At 46.5% G+C, this 16,427-nt stretch overlaps 1 protein-coding gene across 4 annotated transcripts in view; it reads right to left on the reverse strand.

Moving 5' to 3' along the window:
• Positions 1-274: 274 nt before the first annotated feature.
• The window catches only part of PKNOX1 (PBX/knotted 1 homeobox 1), a 57,466-nt gene continuing 41,313 nt past the window's right edge, over positions 275-16,427 (reverse strand). For all 4 annotated transcript variants that reach the window (XM_036243061.1, XM_036243062.1, XM_036243063.1 and 1 more), the window contains 4 exons: positions 10,950-11,078; positions 7,096-7,172; positions 2,987-3,159; positions 275-501 (listed from right to left, as the gene is read on the reverse strand). In XM_036243061.1, the coding sequence (XP_036098954.1) occupies positions 290-501; positions 2,987-3,159; positions 7,096-7,172; positions 10,950-11,078 (591 nt within the window). In that variant the 3' untranslated portion in view covers positions 275-289. The remainder of the gene's footprint in view (positions 502-2,986; positions 3,160-7,095; positions 7,173-10,949; positions 11,079-16,427) is intronic.

Raw genomic sequence — 16,427 nt, forward strand, 5'->3', positions numbered from 1 at the left:
GCCTTTGTCATTCATCATATTTTTAGCGTTAAACCTTTAAAGAATCTCCTTGAAGATCGCACACACGCACGTGCGCACACACTTGAAAGAAGTCGCTGCACCGGCACAGATGCTCTCGAAGCTCGCTATGAAATACAAAAGTGCACTCTTCTATATCTACATATAAAACAGATCAGAAATAAAACTGTGTAAAATGTTTGCTGTGCAAACTATAAAAAAGCCAAGCCCCCTGCCCTGGGTCCTGGCACCGCCCTGGGTCCTGGTGCTGCCCTGGGTCCTGGCCACGGCCCTACTGCAGAGAGTCACTGTTCTCCAGAACCAGCCCGCTGATGTGGGCAGGGGTGAGTGCAGCCCTGCCAGCCCCTGGGCTGTCCACGGACTCGTCCTCACTCTGCTCCGCCATCATGACCTGCTGCACGGCCAGGGTGGCACCGTCCGAGGACAGAGACTGGAGGCTGTCCACGTTCATGCTCACGGGCGTGGTGATCGTCACAACAGCTCCTGTGGCAGATTGGCAGAACATGGTGGTCACTATTCAAATTAGCGCTCAATAGAGGAAAACACTCACCCAGCTAGTGCTGTTTGCTCTCGTTAAGACCCTTGTGTGTTTCTGGGATGCTCAACAGGGATTTAGGAAACTGTCTCTAGAATTGGCTTCAAGCCTTGCTGAAGCTCTCAGGGGTCACAGCAGAAACAGTGATACAAGGAGAAATAAAGAGAACAGAGAAGGCAGGAGAAAGGCCCACTGGACATAACTGGGAAACAAAGAAAAGGGAAACAAGGTCAGAGTGAGGAGACCATTTTGGAAGAGGTGTGCTAATCCCTGCCTGTCTTGGAAACCACAGCGGATTTCGCGTGCTCACCTATAAAGGTCTCCAGTGTGTTGATAAGTGGTGAAAGCAAGAGGAGACATCAGTGTATATGTAAAATTTGGGGAAAGAGGCTCATTCGTTCTTGTTTGTGCACAGAACACCACAGTACGTATGCACTGGGAGCACGGACAGGAAACTGGGAACAAGGGTTGTCTCTGGAGCACACTAGATGCCAGGATGAAGGGGAGATTTCTTTTCACTGGATATTCTTGTTTGAACTTCTCCCCCAATAGACAGGCACTGCCTTTTCTTTTGAAGGAGGAGAGGGAGAGAGAAATAATACTTTTCTAACTAATTACTGAATTAAAAGAGAAAATAAAATCTGAAAATATAAATATGAATATGAATGTAGTATCACTACATATCAAAACCAGCATGGCCCAGCCAGTGTGGCTCAGTGGACTGAACATCATCCCATGGACTGAGCGGTCCCAGTTTGATTCCGTCAGGGCACATGCCCGGGTTTCGGGCTCAATCCCCAGTAGGGGGCGTGCAGGAGACAGTCAATCGATGTTTCTCTCTTGAAACATCGATGTTTCTCTCACTTTCTCTCTCTAAAAATCAATAAAAACATACATTTTTTTAAAAGCCCACATGATGATACCAAAGGTTTAAAAGAGTACACTACAACTCAAGAGATGTTCAATGGAAACTAAGCCAGATTCACAGCTCAGTGAGAGGGACCGTCCCAAGCCCAGGCCAGCATGCTGTGGGATGAACGGCTGAGCGTTGGGCTGAGCACAATCTGGCGTATGTGTGCAGGGAAATGGCCTGGAGCTGGGGAAGGACCATCCGATAAGACTGCAGAGCAGGAAGAAGGGCTGCCCCAAGCCCAGGCCAGCACGCTGTGGGATGAATGGCTGAGCATTGGGCAGAGCACGATCTGGCGTATGTGTGCAGGGAAATGGCCTGGGGCTGGGGAAGGACCATCTGTTAAGATTGCAGAGCAGGAAGAGGGGCTGCCCCAAGCCCAGGCCAGCACGCTGTGGGATGAACAGCTGAGCGTTGGGCTGAGCACGGCCTGGAGGATGTGTGCAGGGAAATGGCCTGGGGCTGGGGAAGGACCATCCGTTAAGATTGCAGAGCAGTGTCCAGAACTCAGGAGCCAGAGTAGACACACCCAATACAGGGAGGACTGAGTGGAACCCTCCCAGGTTTTCCATAGATTGTGGGGGGTGATCAGCCCGGGACTGAGCACTGCTGGGAACAAGAACCAATCACAAAAGCAGACCCAGAACAGACAGAGGGTGGAATTAGCAGAGAAGGGCATCAAGCAGTGATTGCAACTGTACTCTGTGGGTTTAAAACGTAATCAGATGCATGAGCAACAGAAAGACTCATATGGAACTTCTAGAGATGAAAAGTACAATGTCTAACACAAAAAGCACAATGGACAGGATTAGAGAAAAATTAAACATGGCAGAAAAAAGAGACTAGTAAAGCTAACCGGCAGGAGCAAAAACGATCCACAATGAGACAGAGAAAAGAATCCAGAACCTAAAAGTCTGCAACTGTGTAACTTTTAACCACCTAACAAATGAGCAACATGAGTGAGTCCCTGAAGGGCGGGGGGAGAAAAATATATTTGAAGAAATCATGGCCCAAATTTTCCTAACTTAGTAACAGTTATGCTGCTGAGTGAAAAAAATTAAGAAGGAGAATGAAAAAGTAAGAATGACATGATAACACCATCGATACACATTTAAAAATATACACATGCAAAACCAAAAGATGTGTATTTAACACATGGGAGAGGTTGTGATGGGTCACAAGGGATAAGCAAAAGCAAGACGAGGGCTGAGGGGACTAAAAGGGTAAAGAGGGCGAAGTGCCAGGCGGTGAGAAGGTGAATGCGAGGGAAAAGAAAGACAGAAGGACACAGGACACAGACATGGGGGACGCAGGATCGTGGTGTGGGTCGTGATGTCTCATGTGTGGTGAGTGTCCTCCCAGTCTCTTAACACACAGGCCCCGGACGGCACTTCCTCACATTTCAGATGCACAGACAACTGCACAAACCTTGGTCATGTTCCCCTAACTCCAAGGAAGTGACGGTGCTTACGGTTTGCCACCCGCCCTGCGGAGTCACTAACATGTGCCCTGGGCCCCCGTACCTTCTGACATGGCAAGCTCATTAGGCGGTGGCTGTGTGGCTCCCGACGCAATGGAGTCAGGCCAAAACCTCTGCACTGGTCTGTTCTGAGCAGTTTTCTTCTTTGTTTTTGGAGTTTCTGAACAACTAGAATCCAACATCGGCTGAAGAATTCGTCTTCTTGCATTGATGAACCTGAGCATCGAGGTGGACAAAGGAAGAACTTTCATCAAAATGACCTTTTAAAGATCCCCTGCAGGAGCAACAAAGTCCTTCCAGTAAACAAGCTGGTTTATAAATCACACAAAACCGATCAGAATAACTCATATTCCCTATCACAACAGGTATTTAGAGTAGGGCAAACATATTATCTAAGTGTCCAGAAAAACAGGGCCTGCTGCTTTTAAAATAATTCATTTGAATAAAGACCAAATCCTCCATGTTAACCTTTTTTTCCCACTTTGATTTAGTGCATGTTTGTGAATTTGATATTCATGACACTGATGATACTGTCAAAGCTGTGAATGTGACCTCACGTTCTCTAAGGCAGAGACAGGTTAAAGCTGCAAAACTGGGTCCCCTGCAGCCTGCTCGTGTGTCTCCATCTGCTCGTCCTGCATGGCCGTGCACTGAATGTAGAAAAGGCCCGAGCCTTCAAGGGCTAACTCCAGCCTTGACCACAGAGCATGGGTGTGAGGCTGGATTTCAGCTTTTCAAAAGGCTATTCCATGAGATGAGCTGTTTCTTAGATGGTGAAGTCGTAAGTCACTAAAACTGTCCTAGACACACACTAACACCATGATAAAATTGCAAATGGACTTCAGCTGCTCTTGGAGATTAAGTGCCCACTTGGTGACTTGGCGCCACATAAAAATAGAGCAGCAGAAACACGGTCAGCAAGTTAGGCAGGGCATGGTTTCTCATAAACAAATAGTAGTAATTTTTAAATACAAAGAGAGAAAAACTGTTTCTTCCATCTCCACCCCTCCCAGAACCCAAGCCAGTGTCTCCAAATGTGGGGAAACAGGGAGGGTGAGGCCAGGAGGCGGCCTGGTTGGTCTTCCTCCCTCAGTCTCTGGAGGCCCAGAAGAGGCGCCATGTGTACACCTCCTGTGCGTCTGTCTACACCACCAGCCAAGTGAAAGCAATGATGGCCGTCCCTCACCAGCAGCTGCTAAGACTCACACAGCACCCTGACCCAGCATAGATACAGCCACACCAACCCAGCCCAGGGAGCTGTTCTGTCACTTTTTGGTAGTATGAGTGATAAGGTAACTGACCTCTTGCTAGAGTCACCTGTGCTAATCTACTAAAAGCTGACCTCAAGGGATAGCAGTAACCACATCCAGGGTGTAACAGAAATGAAAGCCTCACTTTAGATCCAGATTCTGCTCCAGTTGTCTGTGTGGCAGCTTCTCTTTTAATGCCTCACACACAAAACGACAGAACTAAAACTGGACCAGCTCTAAGGTTGCTTAACTTTATTTTTTTATTTCTCACCCGAGGATATTTTTCCATTTATTATCAGACAGACTGGGAGGGAGGGAAATGAGAGACAGAGAGAAACGTCCATGTGACAGAGCCACATTAATTGGTTGCCTCCCGCATGACTCGACCAGGGCCGGGGACGAAATGCAACCAAGGTACGAGGTATGTGCCCTTGACCGGAATCAAACCCACAACTCATTGGTCTGCGGGCCGACGCTCTAATCGCTGAGCCAAACCGGCCAGGCGGTTGGTTGCTTAACTGTAAAACCCTAAGATTCAAGAACATGTAAAATTGCATTTGGACACATTCTAACGATATAAATGAGAGACTGACACCGCAGAGCTTCACTCAGTGTTGGTCTTTAGTCCTTGTACCACAAGCATGACCTGGACTAGACCTCACGACAGCCCCGCAGTCTCCCGATGCCGATGGCACCTTGGAGGGAAGCCCACTGCTACTTTCTAGTATCCGATTCTTTATTCTTTTTTTTTAAAATCCTCACCCCAGGATATTTTTCTGTTTATCTTCAGATAGAGTGGGAGGGAGAGAGAAAGAGAGAGAAACATCAATGTGAGAGGGACACATCGACTGGTTGCCTCCCGCATGACCCCAACCAGGGATGAACTGCAACCGAGGTATGCGCCCTTGGCTGGAACTGAACCCACAACTCATTGGTCCCCGGACCAATGCACTACTGCTGAGCCAAACTGGCCAAGGCAGTTTCTTTATTCTTATTCAAAGCAGCTCCGAGGCAGAGGTATAGGGTAAGCTAACCATGGGTATGTTTAATTTCACTGAATGATGCAATTTTTGTGAATGTTAAAAAAAAGAAAAAGTTACCAAGAGTAAAAGTAGTTACAAGTATTAATTAAAAGACTTTAGAATTTACAAGTCATGTTATTAAACTGTTAGCATTTTTTAAAATTAAAAGTTGATGTTAAACCTTCTAGATAAGACAATTCAGTGAACACCAGAGTAGCAAGTGAGAGAACACGAAGTTAAGAACAGTAAGGGGAAGACTGAACAGTGGCGACAGAGCATCAGAACATCCAAAGAAGGAACTCTGCCTAACATTTACCCCAGTCATCAAAATAGGAAGTTTCAACGTAAGACTGCATGAAAACAACCAAGCACGTGCAAGACATTACAAATACCACAGCAACAATGTACTTGAAAACTTCAGATTTTTGTTAGCACTCTATTAAAAAGATTTAACAAGAAATAATTCGAATAGTATGATCTATTATTGCTACCCAAACAAAATACAATGGCTCAAATGCAGGACCATAGAAATATTTAATGCAATGCCAAAACATACCTCCTGCATATGTAATTGCATAAATTGGAAGATTTTATCATTTATATTGAAACTTAACTTTCAAGTTTAAGTTTTAACAATTAAAATAAGAATATAACCATGTCTACAAGTGGTCAAATCTGTGCTTTCTTTTCTTTTATGCATGCCACTTCTATTAAACTGATATCGCTTCCTATGTCTAAACAATAAGTAAACAAACATGAGACGAGTGACTGACAAACAAAATCCAAGTGCACCCTTGACCTTAGTGCCACTTAGTGATGTGAACAGTTCTACTGAAGGGAAAACATGTGGTCAGGGTCCAGGTGTCCCTAGTCACATGTGACACAAGAATCAGAGCAGGATGTCATCCTGGGTGTCTCCCTCTTAGCACCCCCAGGTCCTGCTGTGGGGCAGGTCCACCACATGGACAGTGAAGGGACTGCCTCCCCCAATTACAGCTGACAAAGGGACACAGGTTTCGAAAGGTGGGGATGCTGCAGAAGGGCCACCAGAGGTCAGGACAACTCATCTTGGCTGTCCACCACCTGGAAGCTCACCACAAAAACATCCCGTTTCTGAATGAATGAGGAGTTTAGGGGTGGTAATGCAACAGAGAAACACATTCTAATCAGGAAAGTAGGCAAAAAGCCCACAGTGAGGTGTTGATCATGAAAAATGTAAGTTGAGTGTGTGCTGACCCCTGAGCAGGTGGCTCAGTTGGTTAGAGCGCCGTCCCAATATGCCAAGGTTGGAGGTTCAATCCCCAGTCAGGGCACATACAAGAAGCAACCAACAAATGCATAAACGAGTGGAACAACAAATCTCTCTCTCTCTCTCTCTCTAATCAACATATAAATTAAAAACAAAACCAAACAAAAAAAAAAAGTGTGTACTGATTTATTCTTAAGTATCTGCCAACAATTCCAGCACTCTGAAAACGGAGTAAAGCTAGTTCAAAGAACTCATATTTTCTTTTTTTTTTTTTTTTTTTTTTTTTTTTTATCCTCACCCGAGGACATTTTTCCATTTTTTGTTCAGGTAGAGTGGGAGGGAGAGAGAGGAACAGAGAGAGAGAGAGAAACATCGATGTGAAGGGACACATCGAGTGGCTGCCACCCGCACGACCGACCAGGGCCGGGGACAAACTGCAACCGAGGTACGTGCCCTTAGCGGGAACCGAACCCGGGTCTCTCGGGACCGCAGGCTAACGCTCTAACCGCTGAGCCAAACCGGCCAGGGCAGAACTCATATTTTCAACCAAATTTTACTAGTTATTAGTGTCAGTGTTTTCAGTGTTCTATGATGCTGACAGGCACAATTCTGGAAAGTGGGCATGTCTTACCAGTTGTTAACTTGGAGTAGTGTCAAATTTGTCTGAGCAGCAATCTGTTTTTTCTCATCTTCTGTTGGGTAGGGATGCTAAAAATAAAAAGAAGGGTTCCTCATGAATTTCAGTTTTTAAAAAGGAACTCAGGGTTTTCTAGGTAAAATAGAGGCACACAAATAATCACCTGTAAACAACCAACAAGTACCAATCAATACTGCTTTCAGTTAAAACCCCACCGTAGTCTCACGGCTTTTGTAAGAAATGCCCCGAAGAAAATGTGTATTTCTCCTGGTTGCCCAGGACATGCCCAGTATGGTAGCAGCTGGTTGAGGCCCAAGCAGTGGTGGTTGGACTGTCAGCCTGAGGCTCAGAAATGACAATGGTAACTCCACCAAGCACTACCACCTTGGGCACTGTTTTAAGCACTTGATACATCTATAGTTTTTGTATCAACTTGACTGAGGTATGACTTAGGAACCATAAACTGCACTCATTTAAAGTGGATAAATGGCGGGGGTTGGACTCATAAACCTCTGGCACAGCAGGTCTCTCTCTGTGCACATCCTAAGTATACGTCACTGGTTCCTTACCTCACCTCTGAGACAGACACTGTCTCACCTTAATTCTACAGATGAGGAAGCCGAGGCACGGAGAGTTTACAAACTCCTCCCACCCTACAGCTGGCTGCATAAGGCAGCAGAACAGGGGTCCGGTAGGCTGCTCCATGCTGTCACTTCAGATGACAGGCCTCTACGTGGGGACCTTGAGGAGAAACCAACACTGAATGCACTGTCATCCTCTAAGGCTTTTCGGGAACAATCTCTGCTAGGTTCACATGTGCTGTTGATAAAGAACCCTAAGGGATAGGGACATTTGTCATATTTATCTTTCTTTTATGTAGGATTAAAACATTTCGCTTAAAACATAGAATTAAAGCAGAAGTAAATCTCAAAATTTACAGAAGTACCAAAAGAGAAGTAATTTCTTTTTTTTAATTTGTGGAAATATATACATTTTTTTAATCCTCACCTGACGACATTTTAGCATTTATCTTCAGATAGAGTGAGAGGGAGAGAGAGAGGGAGGGAGAGAGAGAGAGAGAGAAACGTCAATGTGAGAGAGACACATCAACTGGTTGCCACCCGCACGACCCCAACTGGGCCGGGGACAAACTGCAAACGAGGTATGTGCCCTTAATAGGAACCGAACCAGGGACTCTCTGGTCTGCAGGCCTACGCTATAACCACTGAGCAAAATCGGACAGGGCAGGAAAAGTAATTTCTGTCTATGGTAACAAACAAGTTCTCCAGGACTGATTACTGTCTACGTGTAGAAACCAAGAAGACATTTACTCTAAATCCTACATGCACCGAAGTCTCTTATTTTGGACCAACTGCGACCCCAGAGTGAATGGACCAACAGCAGGGAGGTGGGGTTATTTAGTTTTATTTTAAGTGAACGCTCGATATGCTGGAAAAGCCGCTGTGTATGTGGTGATAATGGAACAGCATCAGAATGATCTCAGCAGCGGACTTCTGTTCCCTCTGCCTGACTGGCAGTACCTCAATTTGATTCTAAGGATGAGCGAACGGCCCTGAGTTAGAGGTTATGGAAACATAAATGTTGCCTTTGCCCTTTAAAAAGCTCATAAGAAAAGAGGGGACAGGAAACAAAAGTACACAAACCAGGAATCACACAGCAGCAGCAAATGCTGTCCTGAAGTGCCAGGAAAACTACAGGAGAGGACAGTATTTCAAAAAAGCTAGGGCAGGGAGGAAAAAAGTGACATTTTTATTGAACCTATGAGCAGGGTTACTGTTTTAGAAATTATTAAAAGAAACTTAACAGGAAAACCAATCCCACCACTTATTTGTGTATATTCAAATCATAGTTATATTTATTGATTATAATAATCACAATATATTTTATTTTTACTATTTTTTAAATATATATATTCTATTGATTTTTCAGATAGAGAGTAAGGGAGAGGGGGGAAAAGAGAGAGGAATATTGATGGGAGAGAAACATGGATGGAATGCCTCCTGCACACCCCATATTGGGGATCAAGCCTGCAGCCTGGGCACGTGCCCTGACTGGAAATCAAACTGGCTACCTCTCAGTGCATGGGTTGATGCTCAACCAACTGAGCCACACCAGCCAGGCAATCACAATATATTTTAAATGTCTGTTCTTTTTCACTTACTACTATCTACCTAAAGTTTCCTAGTGCTTACAGCCCCCATTAATCATACTAACTATCTGTATAATATTCCATCAAATTGATAGGTTCTAATTCACATACTAACTCTTTTCCCATTAGGATAATGAACATCATTATACCATTTTATCCATAAAATCTTTCATTTTCTTGTTAATCTTTTTAGGACAAATTTCTAGACATGGTCACACTATTACTTCTCCTGACACCTGTTGCCATGTCCTGCTGGTGGCAACGGCCTACAGAACAGACACCGGAGAAGAGGGAAGCTGGGGGCCCAGCACTCAGGGAGGGGCAGCCTTGCCTCCTTCAGGGTTCCCCCTCTCCTCCCAGGGCTGCTCAGTGACATCACAGCCCTAAAGCCCCTGCCCCTCAGCGAAGGCCCCAATGCCAGTTAGAGAAAAGGGGGCATGAAACAGTGATAAGGGCCAAACCAAGACAGACAAGATGACTGAGACCGGGTGCTTGTCTTGGGGCTCACAGCTGGGGCAAGGACGAGACAAATGCCAAGGGGCCAAGGTAAGCCTCAGGCCTGCCACAGGCAGAGACGGGCACGAAGAGACGTGGGCCTGACAGACACCTGCACCCACAGCAGTAGCACCAGGACACAGACGAAGAAGACAGGCTGGTGAGGAAGCAGCCAGCAGCTGAAGACATGAGCGGGGATGACGGCAGTGACACGAAGAGCTGACCCAGGGGCCAGCTCTCAGGGACAGCCTGGGGGCCAGCGCTGCTGAAGGAGCAGGTGACCACTGCCCTCTGAGAAAACTGGCCGCAGATGGAAGTACCTGGCCGGAAAGCTGGTCCATGAGGCTGCCGGGCAGCCTCCTGTCGCACCTCCTTTCCGTCTGTCCCTCCAGCATCCTCCGGCTCCCCTGCCTGAACTAGGCTCTGACTCGGCAGGGAGCCCCCACCTTCCCGCCTGTCCCACCTGCTCCTCGGACAGCGGGCCTCTCAGTCCTGGCCCTGGCTGCTAGGCTGGGCATCCCTCCTGAAAGCTGCTCTGGGGGACAGGCCTTGGCCAGGTCAGTGGTGAGAGGACGGAGTCTGTCCCATTAAACCACTGCCAAGCGTTTCTTCCTAAGAGGCGGCATCTTCACAGAGAAGACATGGCCATCACCCTGGTGAGGAAACCAGGCGCTCAGACAGAACATGGGGTGAGTGGGTGCTGCCTGCTGGCCCAGCCGTATCTAAGCTCAGCAAGCCTTCTGCCGGCCCTTCTGTCCGTATGCTCAACTCTCCAGCTCTATCTTAGGGTTTCTTAGTGCATCGTCCTTAAAAATCCAATACAGAAATCACTGCTATATTCCACGGTTTTGCCCAAATGCACCTTTTCTCTGCCCACTGCTCTGGCTAACCTCACTCCCCCGTCACCCTTCACGAGCAGACTCGAACACGCGCACACAAGACAAACAGGAGCTGAACTGCTCCCTTTTCACCAGTGGTCCCCTCAATTATTCTAAGCTCCCTGAGGTGATGTCCTCCATTTTTTGTAACCCTCCCTTCTGTCCCACCCTCAACCCACATGGACAGTTATGAAATATAGATACTGAAACCCAGGCCGACAGGCATATACAGACAATTTTTTTCTAGCAAACAAGCCAGGGAGCGGCCTTCGGGAGGGCTGCGCTGAGAGCTCACGACGCCTCACCCCTATGTGCTGGAAGAGCCAGGACCGCATCACACTGGTGGCATGCTTCGGCAGGACGCCCCGCTTGTTCTTGGAGGAGCCATCATCTTGATGCAAGATGCTCAAATCTTGGTTTAACTGTAACTGAAGCTTTTAAACAATTGAAAAATAATGTTAGAAAACACAGGAAATTTGATACCTCCAAGCATCTTACGACTTCTGATGGAGAAAATAACCAAGGATCCTAGGGATAAGGGGCTTATTTACAGCAGAGGCACATACACTGGAACTCTGTTCGGGCTGATTTAGGCTTTAGTTCCCCTGCCGTATAACTATTTACACTCGTGTCTCAGCTGTGCAGGGCCCCTCGCCTGTTGAGGCCGATGGGATGGATGGTGAGAAGGCCCCTGAGTCATTCCCCTGCAGACAGGTGAGAACCGTGTCTCTCATTCACCGCCTGTTCTCATTTTGCTTCTTCCAGGAATGAATGTGGTAACACCTGAGATTTCAAACAAGCACTGAGAATGCACAGGGAAGCTGAAAGGACCCCTAACGGGAGGAGGCCATGCCAGCCGAACAGAGGGGAAAGAAACAGCAACACACAGGGTGCACACAAAAGGATCACAAAGCAAAGGCTGAGGCGATGGCCTCTGCAGGGATCTCTGAAGCCACCGAAAACATAGCTTCCCTCATCCCCGAGAGAAGCACATACTTTGTTTGTCCGATTTCAATAGGAATGGACACGCACAACACTTCTTAGATGAGTGTCTCACACAAACCTGAGAAAAGACTTGATGTTACGAGGCCCTGCTCAGCCCCAGGACGTCTCCCAGGCACAGCCTCTCACTCCCAGGGTGCCTGCAGAGATGGTCACAGTGGTCACTGCAGGGACCAGGAGGAAAGCAAATGCCCTGGACCCCTGAACGACACAGGTTTGAACTGTGTGGGTCCACCTATAAGGCCTGCACGCAAGTGCACACACAGTGGTTCAAGTCAACCGCACCGCTTACTAGGGCCTCAGCATACACATATCAGGGGTATCTCCACTGACCTTGTGCTTCAATTTAGAACTTACATGTAAATCTAATTTGATAGGTAAATTAACATCAATGTCTTCAGGTAGATTTCAGTATAATGTACTCATAAACATCGTTTAAAAGATTTGGGAGTTCACTTCGGAGAGGTTTTCACTGTATTATTTGTATTTCCTCTGGTTTATAGCCTTTTTGATATATTTTTTAAAAGCCTGAACACCAACATCTAAGCAGACATAAAATTTATGACTTGAAGAAGACATTAAAACCATTAACTGTACCTAAAATTTCTTAAAATTCAAGATTATTACTAAGGGCGTAATTGTTTTTTTGAAATGTAGTTGTTTGTTAAAGGACTGAAAGCAACTGGTATTAAGCACCGCCTATATGCTAATGTCCATGTACAGGAAAGAGAATGGAAAATGAACTTTAAAACCTATTTCAAAGCACCAGGCCCAAATTTAGCTTGTTTGCCCCATCTGTCTCCATTTGATACATGACGTTCTTCATGAAATTTGACATGTGCTTCAGTGTTGCTTTTTTGTGAGGGTTAAAGCAAATGCAGGCTCATGAATAGTCGAGTGGTAAGGGATGGCCTGTGACTCCACCTTGAGGACGCCTCCAGGAGGAGTTGTGGGGGCTCATTCCTCTGCCCCTCTGGGATCCAGCAAAGCCTGGGACTGGACAAAACAGGGGATTCAAAAGCCTAGGAAAGTAGCTGAAAGTTAGTTTAAGAAGCAGCAAGACACACAACTCTCCCTCATCATTCTCTGCAGATGACCAATCTTCCCCCGCCCCTGCAGGAGACTTGAGGTTTCTTTCCCAAAGAAACAGACCAGAGGCACAGATGCATGGCTGGAGGGTGGGAGTGAGGGGCAGGGCCAGAAAGACAGGTGAGGAAAAGTCTGCACACAAACAGGAGACCCAGCCCACTCCTGTCCTTGACCTATGCTTCTGCCCAAGCAGTGATCAGAGAGCCCTTCTCCAGAGAAACTGAGGAAGAAATGACTGAGGACTGGCAGAATGTGAAGTCAGCCAGCCAAAAAGCCAGCCAACTGCAGTGCACAGCTTTCATGTTTACAGGTAAAAGGGCAGCCGAGTGTCCCCAAACACCCGAAAGCTCCATCATAAAGAGCAGACACCAAAGTGAATAAACTCTGAGGCAAAAAAACAACAACACCCCAAAACAAAACAGAAAAAGTGCAGGAACCAAAGAAAACTTCAACCACCATGAACCACAAATAGGATGCAGGGAGAGTCAGAGTGTTAGAAATTAAAACTACGTTGAAAATTTTAAACTTCATAGGGGAGTTGAAGGATAAAAAGAAATCTTTCAGAAAGTAGGCCAAAAGTTGACAATGGTGATACAAATACAAAAATGCAGACAAGAGGTGGTTCAAAAGGACCCTGCCCTCTTCTGACAGGCACGGGTCAGAGGGTGCCCCATGGTGCAGACTGTCTTCCTAGGGAGCTGGGCGATGCTGGGCTAAAATTCCCTCCTGTATACACGACCCGTTCCCACACTGGCAGGGACCGTCCTGGGGCGGGGCGGGATGGCACAGGCACTTCCAGGACTGCCACCACACTGCTGTGCGGCCCGGGGCCACTGGTGAGTAATGCCGACCACCAGAGTGACAACAGGAGACATGATAATACCACTTCCCTGGACAAAACCAACCCTGAGAGTTTCTAACACAACAACAGAGAAAGTTACCCATCCTAATTATCTGAAGCACAAGAACCCAAAAAAGAAGGAAAAAAAAATAGCCCAGAGCAGCCCAAACAGCTATGATAGAATCATACACATAACGTCCAGGTTTTATCCAAAGAACACCCCACTAAGGCCCTCAACAGGTCTATTCACTCTTCTGTTAGGAACCTGAGCATCCTGGGGCACCGGGGACAACTGCGGACCAGAGCAGGGGCAGCTCACAGGCAGAGCAAGGGAGTTTCACTCACCGAGGATCTGCCGGAGGGATCTGGGGAGTGATATCACACTAACATAACAAGGTATTCTACTGAAATAATCTAAACTTTGTATGTTTGCTATGTAATATAGTAATTTTTGTCTGTAAGAAAATTCAGTTAAATAGGAAATTTCCTTCTCAAACAGCAGGACGAATAAGCCTCTACTATATAAATAAGGCATCTGATTAAAAAGTTTTACTCTAAGAAATATATTTTTACTGACTTTTAGAGAGAGAGGAAGGGAGATAAACATGGATGAGAGCCGGTCAAGATGGAGGGAAGTAAACGCGGTACCGCGTCCTCCCACAACCACATCAAAGTTACAACTAAACTACAGAACAACCATCATTCAAAACCGCCTGAAATCAAGCTGAATGGAAGTCGTACAACTAACGAATTAAAGCAGCAGCCACATCCAGACTGGTAGGAGGGCGGAGGGGACGGGCTGGGCCCACACCCACGTGTGGTGGATAAAAATCAGGAGGCTCCCGTGGCTGGGAAGGTCCTCCCTGAGGACTGAGGGGTCCCCGTCCCACACCAGGCTCCCCGCTCAGGGTTCCAGTGCCAGGAAGAGAGTCCCCATAACTTCTGGCTGGAAAACCAGCGGGAACTGAGGCTCAGGGAGGCTGAGGCGGCTGGAGCCCCAGGCAGCTCCTTAAAGGGCCCGCGCACGGACTTACCGGACTCTCTCCCTCTGAGCTTGGACGGGAGGCAGCTCGAGGGGCGCCAGAGACACACAGGCAAGAACTGAGTTGTTTGGCACTGGAGCGAGGGCTGGAGAGGGGGCTTTCTCCGGGACAGACGTGCTGTCAGAGGCCTTTGTTCCTTTGGTGAGCCCTTCCCTGGGGCAGCAGATAGTCACCATATCTGGGACTCCAGCAACCTGGCTCACACTGGGAGCCCCGCCCTGCTGACTCCCTGAGGCCCCGCCCCACCCAACTTTCAGGCCCACCCAAGCTGTTGCCACTTGCTTAACCATAGGATTGGCCAGTCTCGGATCCTGCTTCAGGTTTTTCCTAAATTCTTTCAAATGAGCAGCATCTGGTCTCAGCGAGCCCCATACCTCTCATTAAGTAATACACTGAAACAAACACAGGGAGGCAGCCAAAATGAGGAGACAAAGAAACAGGTCCCAAATGAAAGAACAGAACGAAACCCCAAGAAAAGAACTAAGCGAAATGGAGATAAGCAACCTAACAGATACTGAGTTCAAAATATTGCTTATAAGGATGCTCAATGAACTTAGTGAGAACCTCAGTGAACTTAGGGAGGGCCTCAAGAGCATAAAAAAGTACCAGTCAGAAATCATGGATACACGGTTAGAATTGAAGGAGGCATTAACTGAAATAAAGAATAATTTACACAGCTTCAATAATAGAGTATGTAAATGCAAGAAGCAAACCATCGATTTGGAATATAAGGAAGCAAAAAATGCCCAATCAGAACAGCAAAAAGAAAAAAGAATCCAAAAAAATGAGGAGAGTGTAAGGAGCCTCTGGGACAACTTCAAGCGTGCCAACATTTGCATCTTGGGGGTGCCAGAAGGAGAAGAGAGAGAACAAGAAATCGAAAACCTGTTTGAAACAATAATGGCAGAAAACTTCCCTAACTTGGTGAAGGAAACAGACATACAAGTCCAGGAAGCACAGGGAGTCCCAAACAAGATGAACCCCAAGAGGCCCACACCAAGACACATCATCATCAAAATGCAAAAGGTTCAAGACAAAGAGAGAATCTTAAAAGCAGCAAGAGAAAGGCAGCTAGTTACCTACAAGGGAGTTCCCATTAGGCTGTCAGCTGATTTCTCAAAAGAAACTTTGCAGGCCAGAAGGGAGTGGCAAGAAATATTCAGAGTGATGAAAACCAAGAACCTACAACCAAAATTACTCTATCCTGCAAAGCTGTTATTTAGAATTGATGGACATATAAAAACTTTCCCAGACAAGAAAAAGTTAAAGGAGTTCATCACTACCAAACCGTTATTATATGAAATGATGAAGGGTCTTTTTGAAGAAAAAGATAAAATGTATGAACAAACAAAATGGCAATGAATACATATCTATCAACAATGGAATCTACAAACAAAATGAACAGGTAGAACAGAAACATTCTCATAGATACAGAGAACATTTTGTTGGTTGCCAGTTGGGAGGGGGGTTGGCGGAATTGGGTGAAAAAGGTAAAGGGATTAAGAAGCATAAATTCATTGCTAGACTGACGAACCTCAAAGGGAAAGGGGTTGGGGGGGTGGGAAGAAATAAACCAAAGAACTTATATGCATAACCAATGGACACAGACAATAGTGTGGGAAAAGGTGGGAGGGGGGCGGGAGTGGAGAGGAGGGGGTCAATGGGGGAAAAATGTGGAACATCTGTAATACATTTTACATCCAACAATAAAGATTTGGAAAAAAACAACAACATGGATGAGAGAGTGAAACATTGATTGGTTGCCTCCTGCAGGGCCCCGACATGAGGGATTGAGCCTGAAACCCAGG

Source organism: Molossus molossus, unplaced genomic scaffold (genome assembly GCF_014108415.1).
Source record: "Molossus molossus isolate mMolMol1 unplaced genomic scaffold, mMolMol1.p scaffold_m16_p_5, whole genome shotgun sequence".
Taxonomy (NCBI): domain Eukaryota; kingdom Metazoa; phylum Chordata; class Mammalia; order Chiroptera; family Molossidae; genus Molossus; species Molossus molossus.